The sequence below is a fragment of the Trichomycterus rosablanca genome, chromosome 9, assembly GCF_030014385.1.
Source record: "Trichomycterus rosablanca isolate fTriRos1 chromosome 9, fTriRos1.hap1, whole genome shotgun sequence".
In the NCBI taxonomy this organism is placed as follows: Eukaryota; Metazoa; Chordata; class Actinopteri; order Siluriformes; family Trichomycteridae; genus Trichomycterus; species Trichomycterus rosablanca.
Genome location: NC_085996.1, coordinates 28,160,021 through 28,183,148, shown reverse-complemented (window position 1 = coordinate 28,183,148; position 23,128 = coordinate 28,160,021). Strand labels below are relative to the sequence as shown.

The 23,128-nt window shown below is 42.0% G+C and overlaps 1 protein-coding gene across 1 annotated transcript in view; it reads right to left on the bottom strand.

The window, feature by feature from the left end:
* Window positions 1-4,199: 4,199 nt before the first annotated feature.
* cdh2 (cadherin 2, type 1, N-cadherin (neuronal)) overlaps window positions 4,200-23,128 on the bottom strand; it is a 73,885-nt gene continuing 54,956 nt past the window's right edge. The window contains exons 9-16 of the mRNA XM_063001319.1: window positions 22,104-22,289; window positions 17,717-17,970; window positions 15,339-15,481; window positions 10,318-10,551; window positions 8,280-8,513; window positions 8,000-8,139; window positions 6,242-6,406; window positions 4,200-5,164 (exon numbers count right to left, since the gene is read on the bottom strand). Of these exons, the coding sequence (XP_062857389.1) occupies window positions 4,958-5,164; window positions 6,242-6,406; window positions 8,000-8,139; window positions 8,280-8,513; window positions 10,318-10,551; window positions 15,339-15,481; window positions 17,717-17,970; window positions 22,104-22,289 (1,563 nt within the window). The 3' untranslated portion in view covers window positions 4,200-4,957. The remainder of the gene's footprint in view (window positions 5,165-6,241; window positions 6,407-7,999; window positions 8,140-8,279; window positions 8,514-10,317; window positions 10,552-15,338; window positions 15,482-17,716; window positions 17,971-22,103; window positions 22,290-23,128) is intronic.

Genomic DNA, 23,128 nt, shown 5'->3' with positions numbered 1-23,128 from the left:
ACATAGGCAGCTGACTTAGTAGAGAGGATTCTAATAAGTCAGTGACTTATAAATCAGGTTATTCGAACGCACTACTTAGACAGCGATTCCATCGGGTTTAGCATTTCGCGTTTAGCATTTAGCATCTCGCCATTAAAACCAATAAACTGAGGTAGCACAGCACGCTAACGTCAATATAACATCTCCCTTCATGTACCGATAACGGTTAAATTTCCTGACAAGCCCGAACTTGCAAATAAAAACACTCGGTACAAGTTTATACAAGTTAAAAATCAGTAATATTTTATTTACGTTTGAAAATAACTCCATTCGTTTCTCCGCCCCGTCAGCCATGAATGCTGGGATTGTCTTGATCACTAAGGCAGCGTCCGATGCTCACTCGTTCTTGAGCCAAAATAACATTGAAATAATAAGATGCCTCAGAAGTGTGGATTTTAAGGCATCTAGGATTTCGAACAGCCTCCTTCTCGGGAGCGCGCACAGGATGACGTAAAATGCTGCCTATGTAGACAGCACACTAGCTTTTCGAACACACCCTATGTTACTCTGTTTGTGTTGAGGGACCAAGTCTTTAGGGTGAACTAGCGTGTTTTCGTGTTTAAAAGCAACTGATACGCAGTGTTTGTAAAATATGCATCACAATTGTTCTGCTACTCCTGCCAAATATGGAATCACCACTGGTTTGCGCTTAGACAGCAGTTGTACTTCTCCCTTTGATCCGCTGAAGCCGTGTTTGGGCATTTTTCCGGCTTTGATGAATGCCCAGTTGGGATAACTGCATTCACCCAGGGCCTTCTTAATATGAGATTTCTCTCTTTCTTTGGCCGTAGTGTCAGAGGGAAGGCTGTTCGTTCGGTGGTGCAGCGTCCTGATGACTCCTAGTTTGTGCTCCAATGGATAATGAGAGTCAAACCTTAAATACTAGTCCGTATGTGTCAGTTTGCGAGTTAATATGGTACACATGACCATTGTAATTAATGGTCATTGTAATATGTACCTGATCACCGATTCCACTGTTATACATAAATACACTGATCAGCCATAACATTAAAACCACCTCCTCGTTTCTACATTCACTGTCCATGTTATCAGCTCCACTTACCATATAGAAGTACTTTGTAGTTCTACAATTACTGACTGTAGTCCATCTGTTTCTCTGCATGCTTTGTTAGCCCCCTTTCACCCTGTTCTTCAATGGTCAGGACCCCCACAGAGTAGGTATTTTTTGGGTGCTGGGTCATTCTCAGCACTGCAGTGACACTGACATGGTGGTGGTGTGTTAGTGTGTGTTGTGCTGGTATGAGTGGATAAGACACAGCAATGCTGATGGAGTTTTTAAACACCTCACTGTCACTGCTGGACTGAGAATAGTCCACCAACCAAAAATATCCCGCCAACAGCACCCCGTGGGCAGCGTCCTGTGACCACTGATGAAGGTCTAGACCAACTCAAACAGCAGCAATAGATGAGCGATCGTCTCTGACTTTACATCTACAAGGTGGACCAACTAGGTAGGAGTGTCTAATAGAGTGGACGGTGAGTGGACACGGTACTTAAAAACTCCATCAGCGCTGCTGTGTCTGATCCACTCATACCAGCACAACACACACTAACACACCATCACCATGTCATTGTCACTGCAGTGCTGAGAATCATCCACCACCTAAATAATACCTGCTCTGTGGGGATCCTGACCATTGAAGAACATGGTGAAAGCAGTTAGTAATTGCAGAACTAAAAAGTGCTTCTATATGGTAAGTGGAGCTGATGAAATGGATAGTGAGTGTAAAATGAAGGAGGTGGTTTTAATGTTATGGCTAATCAGTGTACATACTTATGTACAATATTGGACAGTAATAAGAAAAGAGTGATCTAAATGTAATTATCATTATGTGCAAGATATGATTTAATGTGTTTGCTTTTTATAGTCTCTTGGAAGAAGATGCGGTGCGAGGGTGGGTTATTATTTATTATCTGCAAGGCTTTTGAATATATGAGCTTGGCACATTTTTGTTTACTCGCAGTATTAAACAATCTAAGAGGTGAAGGAGGAATTATGAAAAACAGCTCGCAAAAACCCACACACTGTAATAATAAATACAACCAAGATCATCATTGATTCCAAAATTAAAACTTTTATTGGCCAGATGGGCAGCGATGAGTCAGAACATCCACAAGTAACAGCAAACAAGCCAAGTAAACTCCTAGCAGATGCCAGTCATTCTGCAACTCTCTGCAGCTTCCTGCAGTCGGTTACCTGAGTATGAACCAAACAATGTTGCACACTCTGGCCGATTAGACTAGCGCTGCTGGGCCAGACTGTGTCTGCAGCTCGTAATACAAATACACACATTCACACGTACGCTCATGAACACACTTAGGGCTAGATGTGTAAAGGTAAGGAGGCGCAGAAGAAAAAGCATTTTGATGTGGAATCCATGTGCGGTTTACTAAAACTGTAACTAATAATGCAGACTGTGTCCAGAGTGCATAGTAGTTGTGCTCTGCTAATTATATTTAAACAGTTAGGGACCTAATAGAAAATGAAGAAAGGTGTTTATTAATAACTGGAGGACTTTAAAAAAAAGGCACCCATGTCAGTAAGTGTATTGATGGTAATGATATGCCATTAGATTCCCAAGACAAATTGTAGCTGTTGCTTTATTAGTTGTTCCATCCTAATAGTTTTTTCTCCTAATAAAATCACTATTGTGTGAAAATAATGTCCTATAAAAATACGTCCTATAAAAAGTGTCATTAAAATGTATGTTTAACCATGGTTCTATTTAAATCATATAGTCTAGATGTATATTTATATTCTGATTGATTGAAATGATCCTTCAAAGCCTGTACATGCCGCTATGTCCATGAATGTAAGATTCGCATTACAAAAGCAGTCCTTTAAACCAGCGGTCCCCAACCTTTTTTGCAGCACGGACCGGTTTCATATAAGATATAATTTCACGGACCGGCAGAGGCAAAATAATTTAAAATAGAATAACTATACAGTAGAATGGAAAATCAGTGTGAATTCTGAGCTTTTTTCGATGCAACGAGACGCTGCTCCCACCTAGTGGTGACTGGAGACGATAACACCCGAAGAGCTTTGGAAATTTAATTGCTCTTGTAGCGATCTCTTATTTATTCCGGTCCGGTACCGGTCTGCGGCCCGGTGGTTGGGGACCACTGTTTAAAACCACATCCAAACCCAAATGTCAGAGGAAAACAATTTTAGGAGCAAAACCATCAGGTGCTAACTGCCACAACTTAATTAAACTAAATATATAATTAGGCACGATTTTAATGTCGTAAAACTAACAAGGCATAATGTCGGAATCTAACAGGGCAGGTTGTAGCCTGGTGGTTAAGGTACTGGATTAGTAATCAGGAGGTCTCTGGTTCAAGCCCCACCACTGCCAGGTTGCTGCTGTTGGACCCTTGAGCAGGGACCTTAACCCTCAATTGCTCAGACTGTATACAGTAATTGTACTGTAAGTCGCTTTGGATTAAGACGTCTGCTAAATGCCGGAAATGTAAACCTTTTTTCCACAAGAACATGAAGAGTTCATGAAGTTTGTGTGTCAGTTTTATACCTAACACACATTTTACGAATGAAGTGGACTGATTGCGCCTGAAACAAGGGACTAATCTTCACTACATCCAGCCCTAGGTGTGTTTATAGAGAGACAGCAGCAGAAATTTAGGCTATTCCACAAATATAGAAGGTAAGACAACCTTACAAATTTCAACCATAAAAAGGCTTTTTGGGAACAAGGATGACGCATTAATCTTTTTGTTCATCCTGCACTGTAAATGTGAACAGACCAAGAGATGGGTGTTAAGGGCACGTGGAGAAAACGGCCGCCTTGTTACTGCTGTGTCTCTCCATCCAAACACAAACGTCTTGTGGGTAAATAAATTTTGGAAATACCTTTTTTTTATACCGAAAAGATAAAAACATGCAAAAAGCCTTTCATTTGTAGCCCAAATGATACATATACAAGGTTCATATTCTTGTACTTTTTCATCGACTACGCCAACAAAGAACAGAAATAGTGGGGAAAACTATGTACAGACAATTTCATTTACAGTGGAGTGAAAAAAAAATCTTTGAAAATAGTATAAAATACCATATGGTAACTAAGGCAGATGAAGCTTAAACTAAAGTAACAGTTTTATTTGTGTAAAACGACACACCATATAAAAAATGAAAACGTAACTTACAAAGAGCAAAATAAAATAAAAGTTCTGCTACTGAATGATACACGTTTTTCCCTTTGCACTGGCTGCATAAGTTAACTTTTGTTTAAAAAATCATGAACAGAATAATAATAAAAAAAACAAACATGATGCAGACATGTAAATTAAAATCTAAATTCTAATTTCTGTACAATGCTGTTTTGTCTTGTTTTCAGATCCGTGGTGGCACAAGACAGGAAAACAGCTTATGGTGATGCGAACAGAAGTGTGTTGAGTTTTTTTCAGTCTCACAACGTAATTACTCCAAAACTGAGAGCCAGTAAAGCCAATGAACAGGAAACCAATTAACCAAAAAATGTACAAAAAGGCACGTAATATCCCAGTGCTTCTGTACTGTAAGATTCAAGTGTAACCGAGCATCCATTCCTTCAGCATAGTCCGTTATTCTTCCGCCAGTGGTCCTTCACTCAGGCAACAAACTAGCCTGATCCATAGCTAGAGTCCAGATCCCTATCCTCAATTAAGCTCCAGCAGAAAACATGAAAAGAGCCAGTTTGGTTGCCATGGTGATCATTTCCCCCCTCTCGCATCCCCAATTGTCCTGTCCTGCCTTGTCTGGTCCTAGGGGAAAATCGGTTCCTTTATTCTTCAGATTTTACACACTGTCTGATGTCCCATGATAAAGGTTCCACGCTTCATGTTTTTTTTTAATTCACGTTTTTTTTTTGTACCTCCGTAACTGGTGCTCTAATGCCGTTTAGTCGTCGTTTCCACCGTACATGTCGGCCAGTTTACGGAACCGTGGCCCCCAGTCGTTGAGGTAGTCGTAGTCCTGCTCTTCTCCAGAGCTGGACGAGTGCAGCGAGCTGAGCGAGCCGGCGGTGGAGCCGCTGCCTTCGTAGTCGAACACCAGCAGGGAGTCGTACGGTGGTGCCGTGGGGTCGGTGTCGGCCGCTTTAAGACCCTGTGAGAGAGAGGACAGAGACATGAGTTTTATTTATTTATTTTTGTTTATGCATTTTCTCCCTTTTTCTCCCTCTTAGCGCGTCCAATTGCCGGATTGCGTCATGCTTCCTCTCCACCAATGCCGATCCCTCCTCTGATTGAGGAGAACAAAGATAACCCACGCCCCCTCCGACACGTGGGCAGCATGCCATTATCACCTACACTTTGACGAGTGCAGTGCAGCTCAGCGTTGTGTACGGAGAGACACACCCTGAGAGCACTCTTTTCTCATCTCTGCACAGGGGCCATCAATCAGCCAGCAGCCAGCCAGTCATGAGAGAGAGACCCCATCCAGCTTAGTCCCGTTGATCATGTGGCTAGCCGGCAGGCAGAGCTCAGATTCAATATGATGTATTCGAGATGCCAGCTCTGGTTCCAGCGTGAGTTTTTACCGCTGCGCCACCTGAGCGGCCTAGAGACATGAGTTGTTAAACAACTTGTTCAATCCAATTTGTTGAATAGTGAGTTCTGATAATTAAACATTGGATGTTATTATTATTATTACATTTCTGCCTTGTGTCCAGTTTGCCAGACAGACCGTGACCCCGATTAAGATAAAGCGGTAAGTGAAAATGAATAAATGATGAACGATCACAAGCTTGCCTGATCTTTGATATAATATTACACTGACAGGGTGTACGTAACATAGCAGCTTCACTCTAGAGAGATGTGCCAGTGCCAGCCGGCAGGCACACACTTCTCCAGAGCTTTACTGGTTTTAAGTGCAGTTACTTAAGCTTAGATCAAATGTTTAATTCATTTTCTGTTTAAAACAGTTTCTCACTATTCTCCCAGTACTGCCTGAAGCCTGAAAGGAGTCTTTCTTTCTATCTTGGTGAGTGAATGGGTGAGTGAGGGAGTGAACATGTTCATCCACTAACAACAAAGGATGACACCCAATACCCACGCCAGACTAATGTCCATCTAGACGAATTGGATTGGTTTCAATTAGACAGTCAATCACCATTACCCCTTATCTCTGGTGCCATCCAGCAGTTTATATGGCGAGACAGAACACACACACACACACACACACCTCATGGATGAAGTCTCCGATGTCTCCAGGGTGAGGGGCAGCAGAGCGGAGAGGGTAGTTGGGCTCTGGGTGCAGCGGGCGCTCGTCTAGCCGCCGGATGCCGACCGGCTTCACCAAGTCGTGCTCCAGAGTGTCGGGCTGCTGCAGCTGACTCAGGTCATAATCCTACACACAAGTGAGTATGAAAAAATATTAGAGATGCACTGATCATGAATTTTTATGGCCCATCCCCTGATACAATAGCAGATTTTGTAGCTGATGTTTAGGGGCTTTTTGGTGGGCTAAATTAAACATGAAAACACACCATTTAAAGCACCTGGTATAATTTTGCCTATTTGAGTTTACAGTAGGTTAAAAAGTAAAGCAGAAGCTATTTTTATAAAATAATTTAAGTAAAATCATTTAAAGAATTTAAAAGAAATATCCATTGTTTAAAGTGTGTTTGAAAAAAAAGAACAAACAAGGTCCGTTTCCAAAAATCACCCAAACAGGCATTATTGGTAGTATAAGGGTGCTGGTTGTCTGCTGGATGTCTTCAAAGACTAATATCATAAAACAATCATGACAAAATAAATGTTTGTTTGAATATGTACCTGCCTTCCCAAACACATGCACAAACATGGTATCATTGGATGCTGGCAATTTAGCAAGAGTGTCTGTCATGTTTTTATTTGTGAGCTGAAAAAATCATGAGGGATGGAACACCTCTTGGTGTTCTAAAAGTGGAAATGTAAACAGGCTTGAATGATTTTTTTTACTTTATTCACTTTATTCTCATTAATAAGAACAACTGACATTCGTCAACAGGACGAACATTATATTTTATAGGTATGGCCCTACCTAATTAATCTGTTGATCTGAAATAATCAGTTTTCTGTGTAATATACAATTTGCTGTGAAATTCAAAATGTAAGGTTTGTGTTTAGCAATTAAACATTTTTCATTCGGGTAGCATTCAAGTGCCTCATGTTTACTGGTTAATTTGAACTATGAGGTGGTCCTAGCAATCCTACGGCAGTTCAGTTAGCAATCGGTTAGTCAAAATGTCCAAGATGTCGAAGTGTAAAGCAGCTAAAAACACTACTCCGGTAACACAGTTTGAGAGGAGTGTTAAGGTAGGCTGTGTATTGTAGCTTCCATTTATTCTTTCATTTAATTTATGAGTGTCATTAAATGCGGCACTTTTCTGTAAAAATCCATGAAATATATGATTTTTGAAAAACGAGGTCATGAAATTAAGTAAAATTTTCAGTGAATTTAGTAGGGCCCTACTTATAGGTATGTGATCAACTGTGTGACACCCTTCCCCATTCTTAAACCCTGGTGGCCAGTAGTATGTGTACTGTACGTCTGACAATTAAAGTGTTAGACATGCCATTCCAAAACCATGAGCATTTTATGGAGTTGACTGAGTAGGTCTCTCAAGGCACTCTCAGACACAAAAAGGCTTCCAATTTATCCCAAAGGTGTTCAGTGGGGTTGAGGTCAGGGCCAGACTTGTGAGTCTTAATGAACTTGCAAAGGGGGTTTCCATAAGGATGAAGGCATATAATTGATTTAATATCATAAATTTTATACACCTTTTAGCAATATTTAATAATTAGAGGGGTGTCCACATACTTTTGGCCACAAAGTGCACTTGATACGTATGGTCTGGTATGTACACCACTGTGTATGTGTCTGTTTCTGTAGAGTCAGTAAAAAAATTGCATAAGGCAAAGAGGAAAATTGCCATATGTAAGAAAGATCAAAGTCTACCTGGTCCTCCTCTCCGCCCCCCTCCTCGTCGTATTTTAAGATGTTGTCTCGCACGTCGTCCTCCGGGTCGATCAGCAGCTGCTTTGCCTGACGCTCCTTATCTCTTCTCTTCATATACATCACGAACATCAGCACCAAGACTATAGAGAGAGATATAAAAAGAACCGGCGTAGCATAAATGGACCTCTCACGGGTGATAAAATTCAATCCATTTTTTATTCCCTTCAGCTAGGAGCAATTTCGGACAATAGGGGTTTATATAAAACACTGAGAGACTCACCCAGCAGGATGATGATGCAGATCAGGATAGAGATAATGGCTCCGGTACCCAGCCCGGCAGCCATGATGCGTTCCATGTCTACGCAGTCTCCGTGGTGATCACACTGGCACACCTTTACCCGCAGGTATGACGTGTTGGCCATGGGAAGGTTGCCGGAGTCCGTGATGGTGATGGGCACTTCGTAGATTCCGCTCTGCAGGTAGCCGATCTTCAGACTCAACTGGACGTACTCGCCTGAAACGGAGCCAGTTAACAGTGTTAAGTGTTAACAATGTGCCGGGTTGAACAGTACACTGTCTGTACACCTGCAGTGATGCACTATGGGTATTATTTAGATTATTTAGACTTAGTTACACACATGCAGTGGGGTGGTAATACCAAAATGAATCTAATTATCTAAATAAATTACACACAAATAAATGGTATTACTTTATAAATATTGTTTTTATTGATTTATTGGATCGGCTCTCTTAACCTGTGCTGGTACACAAGACTCTTCTTTTGATGCTTTACATCTTCTCTTACTCCAAAATAAACATCTCAAAAATCCTGCACAGACTATATCCACAATCCTTTCTAACACTGTGGCCATTAAAATAGAGTTGCACTACATTTGTGGCTCTAACAGCCTCCACTCTCCAGGAAAGGTGTCCATCCATTCATTGTCTGTTTATCACCACTTTATCCTATTTAAGGTTGCTGTGGGTACCCCCAAACAGGTCGCCAGTTCATCACAGGGCAAACACACACACACTCATTTCCAATTAACCTGACTGTATGTCTTGGGCTGTGTGAGGAAACCCACACAGACACTTGGAGAACGTGCACCCAGAAGGGACCTGTGCTGCTACATCTGGGAATCAAACCCAGGACCGTCTCGCTGTAAGGTGACAGTGCTTCCCATCGAACCACTGTGCCTCCCTGGTGTCCACTTAGTTAATCTAGTTAATGAAAATTTGTAAGACCTGGCTCTTAATCAACGCTTGAATTCATCAATCATGTTCAGTTTGAGCTCTGTGGAGGTCACTAATGTTCTGGATTTATGGTGGAATTGAAAAAAGACTCCGAACCAGTGCTGCAAAGTTGGGAGCATATGGTTGGGGGCAATGGGTGTGACTGGGCACTTGGATGAAGCAGGTAATGCTAGTGTAATAAGGTAGCACACCACCGGTGAGGGCGGGGGGAGTAGTTATTGGTCAAATCTGAGAGACTGAGAGAGAGCTTATAATCTGGATTTAGCGCCATCTGATTTCCACCTTTTTGGACGCTCAATCAAGCTTTAAGGGGATGAAGATTTTCATGTGATGATGATGTGAAAGCAGCGCTGCATCAGTGGCTGCACGCTTAACCAAAAATTTTTTTGCTGATGACATTAAGAAGTTGGTACTACGCTGAAAAAATGCATCAGAAGGTGACTATGTTAGGCGCCCAGGTGGCGCAGCGGGATATTCTGCTTGCACACCAGCACCGAGTTTCTGAACTCCCCAGTTCGAAACTCGGTGTTGCCACCGGTCGGCTGGGCGCCATCTAGCGGGCATAATTGGCAGTGCCTGCAGCAGATACTAATTGGTCACCGTATCTGCAGGGTGGGGGCCGGACCGTGGGTGGGTGGGTGGGTGGGTGGGTGATTCTTCATATGTTGTGTAAGGACCCTGATTGGCGGAAGAGACGCCTGTGCAGAATGCATGGGCGAGAAGAGGAGGGCTGTACACGTGTCGGAAGAGGCGTGTACAGCGACGTGCTCTCCTCGGATGCAATCTGGCATCTCTCAGCAGCAGAAGACAAGAATTGAGTGTGCTAAATCGGGAGGAAAATGGAGAGAAAATGCATAAAAAAGAAAGAAAAAAAAGGTGACTGGAAAAAATTATGTAATTTGTTTTTGAAATTCTTAATAAATAGTTAAAAAAGTGTGGAAACTTTTTGAAGAACCCTCGTATATATAATTTTTTTTAAATATAATTAGTAATATTTGGCCCCTGTCTGAAAGCAGCTTTAGTCCCTTTAAAAGGCGAGTCCATGATAATGACATTTGTCGTACCATTGAGGCGTGTAAGCGTCCAATTCCGGCGGATATCAGAGGGTCGGCTGGCGAGCTCAAAGGCGAACGGCCCGGCATTGGGGTTCAGGTCTCCGTCCACGGCTGTGATGTTGATGCCATTGGGGTTGGGTCGTTCGCACATTTCTGTCTCCTGAGGGAAGACGCGTGGCGCGTTATCGTTAATGTCCAGCAGGTAGATTTGCAGTGTGCCGGTCCCGGTTGCTGGAGGAATACCTGCGAAGACAGAGTGAAAACCCAAGATTAGAAAACAGCCTGCCCATCATGACATGTCCGCTGCGCTCGACTCTGCCTGACCGCATAAGAGAAAGCGCTGAACTGCTAAGCAGGTAGATGAAATATGTATGACATGCGTAATCACAGGCGGCATCATTTTGTCAATCATGGTGAGCGGACACGGCCAACGAGCTATTCCCAATCTGCTGTCTCTCATCATCAGGACAAGTAAAAAGCCATTCGAGAAGAGCTGGAGAAGAGAAGAGCACTAAGCGTAAGGCCTCTTCAGATCATCAGCAGAACGAGAAGAGTCTCGGGAGAGGGGTGAGCGCCGCTGGAGTGTTACAATCAAAATCCAGGAGTGGTCTACAGTGAGGAAACCACTCTGCTGGTACAATAGGTTACCCGAGTGTTTATAGAGATGGGCTCACTCGTCTGCGTGAGTGTAAACGTGTGAGCGTACATGTGTGAAGATGTTTTTTCACACTGATCTTATGCGGTGAGAATGATAACGACTGCAAGAGGATAGAGCTAAGCTAACGTTTGCTCACACAGGCAGCAGAATGTGTTAGTGTGTGAACGTGAGAAAGAGGAAGAAGAATCCATTTTCATCATATTTGACAGAAAGTGTGTGTTTGTGTGTGTGTTTGTGTGAAAGTGTGTGTATCTAGATGCATAGATTCCAGGGTTCATTGTTCACCACAGCTGAGATCAGTAAATACTCTTATCACTAAATCTATAGTGAAGTAAATCTCAATTGGGATGCTACACACACACATTATACAGTACAAAACTCATTATACAGTGCACACTACACGGCTGTGACTCATTATACAGTGCACATTACATGGCTGTGACTCATTATACAGTGCACACTACATGACTGAGACTCATTCTACAGTGCACACTACATGACTGAGACTCATTCTACAGTACACACTACGTGACAGACTCATTACATGACTGACTCATTCTACAATGCACACGACATCACTAAGACATGGCTGAGACTCATTATACAGTGCACATTACATGGCTGTGACTCATTATACAGTGCACACTACATGACTGTGACTCATTCTACAGTGCACACTACATGACTAAGACTCATTACATGACTGTGACTCATTCTACAATGCACACTACATCACTAAGACATGGCTGAGACTTATTATACAGTGGACATTGTGACTGAGACTCGTTATACAGTGCACACTACATGCCCAAAACTCATTACACAACTGTGACTCATTCTACAGTGCACACTACATGACTGTGACTCATTCTACAGTGCACACTACATGACTGTGACTCATTCTACAGTGCACACTACATGACTGTGACTCATTCTACAGTGCACACTACACGACTGACTCATTCTACAGTGCACACTACATGACTGTGACTCATTCTACAGTGCACACTACATGACTGTGACTCATTCTACAGTGCACACTACACGACTGCGACTCATTACGTGACTGTGACTCATTCTACCGTGCACACTACATGACTGTGACTCATTACGTGACCGACTCATTCTACAGTGCACACTACATGACTGACTAATTACGTGACTGACTCATTCTACAGTGCACACTACACGACTGTGACTCATTACATGACTGACTCATTCTGCAGTGCACACTACATGACTGCGACTCATTACGTGACTGTGACTCATTCTACAGTGCACACTACATGACTGACTCATTACGTGACTGACTCATTCTACAGTGCACACTACATGACTGACTCATTACGTGACTGTGACTCATTCTACAATGCACACTACATCACTAAGACATGGCTGAGACTCATTATACAGTGCACATTACATGTCCGAGACTTATTATACAGTGGACATTATGTGACTGAGACTCGTTATACAGTGCACACTACATGCCCAAAACTCATTACATGACTGTGACTCATTCTACAGTGCACACTACACGACTGTGACTCATTGTACAGTGCACACTACACGACTGTGACTCATTCTACAGTGCACACTACATGACTGTGACTCATTCTACAGTGCACACTACATGACTGTGACTCATTCTACAGTGCACACTACACGACTGCGACTCATTACGTGACTGTGACTCATTCTACAGTGCACACTACATGACTGTGACTTATTCTACAGTGCACACTACACGACTGACTCATTCTACAGTGCACACTACGACTGTGACTCATTCTACAGTGCACACTACATGACTGACTCATTCTACAGTGCACACTACGACTGTGACTCATTCTACAGTGCACACTACATGACTGACTCATTACGTGACTGTGACTCATTCTACAATGCACACTACATCACTAAGACATGGCTGAGACTCATTATACAGTGCACATTACATGTCCGAGACTTATTATACAGTGGACATTATGTGACTGAGACTCGTTATACAGTGCACACTACATGCCCAAAACTCATTACATGACTGTGACTCATTCTACAGTGCACACTACACGACTGTGACTCATTCTACAGTGCACACTACATGACTGTGACTCATTCTACAGTGCACACTACACGACTGTGACTCATTCTACAGTGCAAACTACATGACTGTGACTCATTGTACAGTGCACACTACATGACTGTGACTCATTCTACAGTGCACACTACATGACTGTGACTCATTCTACAGTGCACACTACATGACTGTGACTCATTCTACAGTGCACACTACACGACTGCGACTCATTACGTGACTGTGACTCATTCTACAGTGCACACTACATGACTGTGACTCATTCTACAGTGCACACTACCTGACTGTGACTCATTCTACAGTGCACACTACACGACTGACTCATTCTACAGTGCACACTATGACTGTGACTCATTCTACAGTGCACACTACATGACTGTGACTCATTCTACAGTGCACACTACACGACTGGGACTCATTACGTGACTGTGACTCATTCTACCGTGCACACTACATGACTGTGACTCATTACGTGACTGACTCATTCTACAGTGCACACTACATGACTGACTCATTACGTGACTGACTCATTCTACAGTGCACACTACATGACTGACTCATTACGTAACTGTGACTCATTCTACAGTGCACACTACACAACTGTGACTCATTACATGACTGACTCATTCTGCAGTGCACACTACACGACTGCGACTCATTACGTGACTGTGACTCATTCTACTGTGCACACTATATGACTGTGACTCATTACGTGACTGTGACTCATTCTACAGTGCACACTACATGACTGACTCATTACGTGACTGACTCATTCTACAGTGCACACTACATGACTGACTCATTACGTGACTGTGACTCATTCTACAGTGCACACTACACAACTGTGACTCATTACGTGACTGACTCATTCTGCAGTGCACACTACATGACTGTGACTCATTACGTGACTGTGACTCATTCTACAGTGCACACTACATGACTGTGACTCATTACGTGACTGACTCATTCTACAGTGCACACTACACGACTGTGACTCATTACGTGACTGACTCATTCTGCAGTGCACACTACATGACTGACTCATTACGTGACTGTGACTCATTAAACAGTGCACACTACACGACTGTGACTCATTACGTGACTGACTCATTCTGCAGTGCACACTACATGACTGTGACTCATTACGTGACTGTGACTCATTATACAGTGCACACTACACGACTGTGACTCATTACGTGACTGACTCATTCTACAGTGCACACTACATGATTGTGACTCATTACATGACTGTGACTCATTCTACAGTGCACACTACATGACTGTGACTCATTACATGACTGTGTGGCAGCAAAGTGGGTAGCACTGTCGCCTCACAGCAAGAAGGTCCTGGGTTCAATCCCCAGGTGGGGCAGTCCGGGTCTTTTCTGTGCTGAGTTTGCATGTTCTCCCCGTGTCTGCATGGGTTTCCTCTGGGTTAATGCAAGTTAATTCTACAGTGCACACTACGTGACAGACTCATTTCACCATGCACACTACACAACTGAGACTCATTTCACTGTGCACACTACATGCCCAGTGCACGCTACATGGCTGAGACTCAATACATGGCTGTAATCAATTCTATAGTGCACACTACGTGACAGACTCTTTTCACCATGCACGTGACATGGCTGAGACTCATTCTACAGTGCACACTACATGACTGAGACTCATTTCACCATGCACACTACATGCCCAAGACTCATTATACAGTGCACGCTTCATGGCTGAGACTCAATACATGGCTGTGACTCATTCTACAGTGCACACTACGTGGCTGAGACTCATTTCACTGTGCACATGACATGGCTGAGACTCATTATACAGTGCACAATACATAACTTGATCACTTGTCAATGAAGGGGTCTCAGAATCAGTCACCAAAACAAAGCCTCTAATCCAGCATGTCCCATACAAACAATCACAAAACGGGATTACTCAACTGGTAATATTTAATAAACCGTTCATGACATGACAAATCAAAGAAAACCATACGAGGAGTCACGTTTGCCCATTTCAAATGATTCTGGAATGAAAGCTGTCAGCCTTTCAGAAGTCATGCAAAATCTTTTATGACTAAAACAGCAGTAAATCACCTCAAAACTGTGCAAACACACAGAGAAAAGACACGACTGATATTCAAGTGTGTTAAAGCGAGCAATCCAGTAAATATTTCTCATAAAGCCAGGATGTATGAAGGACACCAAGCCGAGTCGTTACAGACTGAAAGTGTTAAAGGAGCCACACACACACACACACACACACACTGCTTACCATTGTCAGAAGCCATAAAGGTGGCATTGTAGAGGTTGTTTCTGACATAGGGAGACTCTCTGTCAAGTAGGGCAGTGGTGGAGATGCGCCCGTTGCTGGGGTCAATCTCCAGCCAGTTAGCAGGGTCAAACAGCTTTGAGTATCTACAACACACACACACACACACAATTTAAAATGTAATTAAAACAACCCATTAATTACACTACATATACAAATGACTCTGGAGGTTAAACGGCATCCAGTGACACGTTGGAAAGACAAAAACAAACTAGGGATGGGCACATTTGAGTATCAAACACATTTTACATAAAGTAAGAGAAGCATTTAGAATGATTTTCTGTGGTGTTATTATCACAGGGAAGTATATCTAACATGCAAAAGACTATTTACGCTCATAGAGCTGGAAACCACTGGCGTGCCAGTCGTGGCAGAGCAGGGATAATAAATTGCTTCTTGTGCACGAGCATTCTTGGCAGCTTTGCAGTGGGCAAACACAGATGACAAATTTACATTCTATTTAAGCCGACCTGATGCAAACAATAGTCTATGTTACGTGTGCTTATTAAAATAAAAATTGTGGTATGAGGTGCCTTCTACATTTGCACAATCAGACTACCCCAGTGAGAGGAGCTAAAAAAAGTGTGGTCACATGATCTCAAATTTAAACATTACTGTACCCTGAAATCCTGAAACCAAGGTCATAATTTATATCCTTGTATGAATGAATATTACATTTACATTGTTGGCATTTAGTAGACACTTTTATCCAAAGCGATTTACAGTACTGTGACAGTATATTGTCCAAGCAATTAAAGGTTAAGGGCCTTGCTCAAGGGGCCAACAATAGCAACCTTTCATTTACTAGTCCAGTACCTTAACTGCTAGGCAACAACTGCCCAACACATCTTACTAAATATGCATTCAAAATAACATACACTGATCAGCCATAACATTAAAACCACCTCCTTGTTTCTACACTCACTGTCCATTTTATCAGCTCCACTTATCATATAGAAGCACTTTGTAGTCCTACAATTACTGACCGTAGTCCATCTGTTTCTCTACATGCTTTGTTAGCCCCCTTTCATGCTGTTCTTTAATGGTCAGGACCCCCACGGGACCACCACAGAGCAGGTATTATTTAGGTGGTGGATTATTCTCAGCACTGCAGTGACACTGACATTGTGGTGGTGTGTTAGTGTGTGTTGTGCTGGTATGAGTGGATCAGACACAGCAGCGATGCTGGACTGAGAAAAGTCCACCAACCAAAAATATCCAGCCAACAGCGCCCTGTGGGCAGCGTCCTGTGACCACTGATGAAGGTCTAGAAGATGACCAACTCAAACAGCAGCAATAGATGAGCGATCGTCTTTCTGACTTTACATCTACAAGGTGGACCAACTAGGTAGGAGTGTCTAATGGAGTGGACAGTGAGTGGACACCGTATTTAAAAACTCCAGCTGTGCTGCTGTGTCTGATCCACTCATACCAGCACAACACACACTAACACACCACCACCATGTCAGTGTCACTGCAGTGCTGAGAATGATCCACCACCTGTGGTGGTCCTGTGGGGGAGCTGATCATTAAAGAACAGGGTGATAGGGGGCTAACAAAGTATGTAGAGAAACAGATGGACTACAGTCAGTAATTGTAGAACTACAATGATAAAATGGACAGTGAGTGTAGAAACACAGAGGTGGTTTTAATGTTATGGCTGATTGGTGTATGTATCAACACTTAATAATTTTATCCTTGATTCATATGAATCAACACTTATCAAATACTGTAAATAAGGCCATTAACATCTGTATTATTTATCTGCTGATCAAAGCTTTTTGTTTAACACTAAAGTTAGACTTGAAACTGAAACATCCCCACTTGGCATTCTCAATTTGGCCCGACAGGTGGAGGAGCCACAGCTGTTCTCTCTGCACTACACTTTAAAGCATTCCCTGCGCCTCCTCAAACATCACTCCCTACACTTGGGGACAGCGCTTTATATGTGTACCCAAGAGCTCTAGAGCTTTTGTGGTTTGAAGCTTTTGTTTCCAGGAACTCAGTCAGTGAATGTTAGCACCATTATGGTTCTGCAACTGTTATGGGCATCCTTCAGTCTCAAGTTTTATCCATGGGTGCCGTGGCAGCTATTTTCTCTATTCTCTCTATTATTTTATTTAGCCAAAGTTGCTTTGCCTTGGCTGTGTCTACTAATGGGTTCATCCTTTAAATACATCAAGTGCGAGGTTACAGCTGCCTGACCACCCCGTGGACAGAAATAGAAAGCAATTGCATTAATCTGTTCTATTAAAGTGAATAGCTTTAATTCAAACAAATGATAAGCTTTTAATAAACGATATGTCTGTGGGAATCTATACCTGATCGTCTGCTGCATGTGTTTGTCCGGGTCGTGGGCTATAAACGTCGTGAGCATTGACCCTCCCGGAAGCCCCTCGTCCAGTTTGATCTGTTTGGGGTTGGGCTCAAAGTTGGGACTCTCGTTCACATCGATGACATGGATGGAAACGGTGGCGCTCGTCAGGCGGGTTCGGTGGATCCCGGATGACAGCGGCACCTCGTTCTCGGCCACCACTACCAGCATGTAAGAACGGTTGATCTCGTAGTCGATTGGCTGAGGAGGATAAAATGTAGACAAGCACGGTTATGCAGATGCTTATTATGCTTCATAGCAAAACAGGATGTTAGCAGAATAGACTAATAATTCATGAGTGCCTCATTCTCTGATTAAAGCAATTATAAATGGTTATCAGAGATAAAGAGCTAGTAATGACTGTGAACAGGCTTCGTGCTCTGTTTGGTAAATCCACTATGTGAGTGGTAAGCGACCAAAGCTAATGACAAACAGTGAGTGTTGATGTGTACAGAATAAGCTTACTCTATACAAGTCAGTTTCAGTAATAAAATAGTGATGCTAATTTTGCCCAATAACCTATTCCATTGGCAAGGTAGAAGCTTTTAATGCAATTAGTTCAAAAATGATTAACCGTCGTGGTAAAAATAGGTGACAAATGTCATAAAAAATGGTGCCCTCAAGTACCACAGCAGTCTAATGTTGTTATAACACCACTGCTGAGATCAGAGATTGAATCTCAGCTGTGGCACCAAATTGGACAGAGTTATTAGACAGAGTTATTGGACAGAGTTGGTCTTGTGTCTGTGGGTTGGAGGTCAACATGGGTTCCTCCTGTTTGCCGCTGCATACTTGCATCCACGTTTCTGGCTGAGTTGCCGTCTAGCACTAAGATTAGCGTGACTCTCTGTTGGCAATAAAACTGTGCAAGCCTTCACTGTTGGCTGTTGAATGAGAAGTGACCGGCTGTGACTGTGTGTGTGGGAGGGTCTGCAGCCATCCTGTAGCCAGAGCCGGGACAGGATTGTGATATGCAGAGTGAATTGGAAATTGCCTTTTAATTTTCAAATTATATATATATAATGGTTTATTCATTCTAGTCCATGATGCAAAAGTAAGTTTCATGTTTTAAAATACAGTGGCACCTTGTAACTCAATATCTCCTAAACTCGAAGTCTTTGAAACTCAGCACCCTTTGTCAAGAAATTTGTACCCTTAAACTCGATGTGTGTGTGATGTAAACAAAGGGATAAATAAGGGCATTGGGGCGCATTTACACTTTTGCGCTGACTGTGCTGTTGTTTTTATGGAGTGTGGCGCTGCTGTTCATGCCTAGTTCACACTACACAATCTTTGCCCTGATTTTCGCTCGCCGAACTCGGCTATGTGTGAACTGCTCAACAACTCGATCCGAGCGGCTCGCCGAGTGCTTGCTGAGGGATCGGCGACTGAAGAGAGATATCTAGCTTGTCAAATATCTGGATCTGAGTCGCCCAACTGGCAATGAGTGCTATGTCGAACAGCCAATGAGAACGCAAGATACGGTGTGAGGGGAAACACAGAATAATATAGTTTATATCAGAATACATTGGCACACACACAAGTTTTACAGTATTTCTGATCTTATCATTCTCTACAAAACACCAACGTTGCATTGCAAAAAATATTTATTAACCTTCAACTCACTACAGAACAATCCATGGTGTTCATGCAGTCACATCCACTCAGATTCATTTATTTTCCTCTTTGATTTTACGCTCGACATCAGCGCACAAACTCTGATCCCTCGCTACTTTTTGACGTGCATTTTTGGACGTGGTATCATTAAACCCCTCGTCACTTCTCGTGTTTGTTTTCGTGACAAAACGTATTTTGGGAGACCAGAGAAGCTCACCTGTAGTGTGAAACCCCCTATCGCCGATCAGTCGTGTAGTGTGAAATCCACACCGACTTGAAAGACTCCCGATTACAAGAGATCCAGTTGTGTAGTGTGAACTTGGCATTAGTTTGTCGCTGCGCTTTCCTAAGCAGCGTGCACCACATAGTTTTGATGTGTAGGGCTCACTATTTTTCACTAGGTTTTATCATATTTTTTTTTATTGATTTGTAACTGTTTTTCTTTTGCATTTCAGTGTTTTTTAGATTATATTTGTGTTATTTGCAGTGTATAAGTCACAAAAACAACATCATTATTTTTATATTAGCCTAAAATATATGCAGTTTCACGGGACCCTATGGGAAAAAAAGCCTTAAAACTCAACTCCCAGAACCAACTGATTTCGAGTTTCAAGGTACCACTGTAACTAATTTTCCACATTGAATAAATATATATTTTTTTTACATTTTAATGCACAGTTACTGTTACTGTAACATACAGTGTATCACAAAAGTGAGTACACCCCTCACATTTCTGCAGATATTTAAGTATATCTTTTCATGGGACAACACTGACAAAATGACACTTTGACACAATGAAAAGTAGTCTGTGTGCAGCTTATATAACAGTGTAAATTTATTCTTCCCTCAAAATAACTCAATATACAGCCATTAATGTCTAAACCACCGGCAACAAAAGTGAGTACACCCCTAAGAGACTACACCCCTAAATGTCCAAATTGAGCACTGCTTGTCATTTTCCCTCCAAAATGTCATGTGACTCGTTAGTGTTACTAGGTCTCAGGTGTGCATAGGGAGCAGGTGTGTTCAATTTAGTAGTACAGCTCTCACACTCTCTCATACTGGTCACTGAAAGTTCCAACATGGCACCTCATGGCAAAGAACTCTCTGAGGATCTTAAAAGACGAATTGTTGCGCTACATGAAGATGGCCAAGGCTACAAGAAGATTGCCAACACCCTGAAACTGAGCTGCAGCACAGTGGCCAAGATCATCCAGCGTTTTAAAAGAGCAGGGTCCACTCAGAACAGACCTCGCGTTGGTCGTCCAAAGAAGCTGAGTGCACGTGCTCAGCGTCACATCCAACTGCTGTCTTTGAAAGATAGGCGCAGGAGTGCTGTCAGCATTGCTGCAGAGATTGAAAAGGTGGGGGGTCAGCCTGTCAGTGCTCAGACCATACGCCGCACACTACATCAAATTGGTCTGCATGGCTGTCACCCCAGAAGGAAGCCTTTTCTGAAGTCTCTACACAAGAAAGCCCGCAAACAGTTTGCTGAAGACATGTCAACAAAGGACATGGATTACTGGAACCATGTCCTATGGTCTGATGAGACCAAGATTAATTTGTTTGGTTCAGATGGTCTCAAGCATGTGTGGCGGCAATCAGGTGAGGAGTACAAAGATAAGTGTGTCATGCCTACAGTCAAGCATGGTGGTGGGAATGCCATGGTCTGGGGCTGCATGAGTGCAGCAGGTGTTGGGGAGTTACATTTCATTGAGGGACACATGAACTCCAATATGTACTGTGAAATACTGAAGCAGAGCATGATCCCCTCCCTCCGGAAACTGGGTCGCAGGGCAGTGTTCCAGCATGATAATGACCCCAAACACACCTCTAAGATGACCACTGCTTTATTGAAGAGGCTGAGGGTAAAGGTGATGGACTGGCCAAGCATGTCTTCAGACCTAAACCCAATAGAACATCTTTGGGGCATCCTCAAGCGGAAGGTGGAGGAGCGCAAAGTCTCGAATATCCGCCAGCTCCGTGATGTCGTCATGGAGGAGTGGAAAAGCATTCCAGTGGCAACCTGTGAAGCTCTGGTAAACTCCATGCCCAGGAGAGTTAAGGCAGTTCTGGGAAATAATGGTGGCCACACAAAATATTGACACTTCAGGAACTTTCACTAAGGGGTGTACTCACTTTTGTTGCCAGTGGTTTAGACATTAATGGCTGTATATTGAGTTATCTTGAGGGAAGAATAAATTTACACTGTTATATAAGCTGCACACAGACTACTTTTCATTGTGTCAAAGTGTCATTTTGTCAGTGTTGTCCCATGAAAAGATATACTTAAATATCTGCAGAAATGTGAGGGGTGTACTCACTTTTGTGATACACTGTAAGTATTTAATATACAGCGGAGAAAACAGTAAGTATAGCTGGTGCCAACATTATGGCACATTTAATATATCATTAATTTCCCAATAGCCACTCAAAGGCCATACAAAAGGTGCAATTTAAGTGTATTTCTTGTGTAAAATAATTTTTTTGCTGAAATTCAACAACAATTGCATAGGACTGTAGTATTTATCTTACCAGTACACAGACCTTGGGCATTACATGAGAAGTATATTGAATTAAGGCCTCAGATTTCAGAGAAAAAGCTCAGAAAAAGATAAAACCAGACCAGATAAAATCTCCTACACAACAATCAGATCCAATAACACACAGACTGTTAGTGTGTATGTAAACACAGTGACTGTGTGTGCATATCGTACCTTAACCACTGTGACCAGACCCTCGTTACTGGTGGGATCGGTGGGGATGGAGAAGCGTCCGGTCGGGTCTCCTGAAACGATGCGATAGACAGCGTTCCATGCTGGCGTGCCTGGCTTGTCTTTATCTGTTACTGTCAGATTAGTTACTATCAAATTCACACGATTCTCAGGCACTCCTCCATTCCACTAGGATAAGAATAAACCGAGAGAGGGAGGAAGGGAGAGAAAGAGAGAGAGACTCATTATAAGTAACATCATGGTGGTGGATTCATATTAAATTAATCTTTTCTCTTACTGTGCAAAGCCTCTTGTTTCATGTTGACTAATGGTACACATTTGCTTCACAGCAGAATCACCGCTGCTGACATGATCATTAGAGTCTATTTTAACTCTGTAAGCTGTAAACTAGATGCTGTGTGGTAGAGATTCTATTTTATTCAAAGTTAAAATATTGTTTTTATTTATTTAATTTACATTTTCTTTTTTTTAACTTATTTATTTATTTTTAATTAATTAATTAATTTACATTTTTGTGTGATAGAGATTCTATTTTATTCAAAAGGTCAAAATATTTATTAAATAATACTTTTTTTTTTTTTTATTAACATTTTTTTTAATTTCATTTTTTATTTATTTATTTTTCTTAAATAATAAATAAATTAATTTACATTTTTTAAATTACTTTATTTACTATTTTATTTATTTATTTTTTATTAATTAACTAATAAGTTGTATACTAGATGTATTGTGGTAGAGATTCTATTTTATTCAAGGTCAAAATATTTCTCATTCTTTTAAAAAATTCTTCTTTCTTTCTTTACTTTTTTCTTTATTTTTCTTTTATTAAATATTATTATCTAATCGTTTTCTAGCAAGCTCGTAGTCAGGTGTCCACAATTATTTGACATTTTGTGTGTGTACATTAAACCGAAATGATGTCACACAGCCCATGCTTATTATTTGAACTGTGAACCCAGCATACAGGGAAAGCCTGTGTTGTGCTTGAAGCTGTTTCTCTCAGTGTG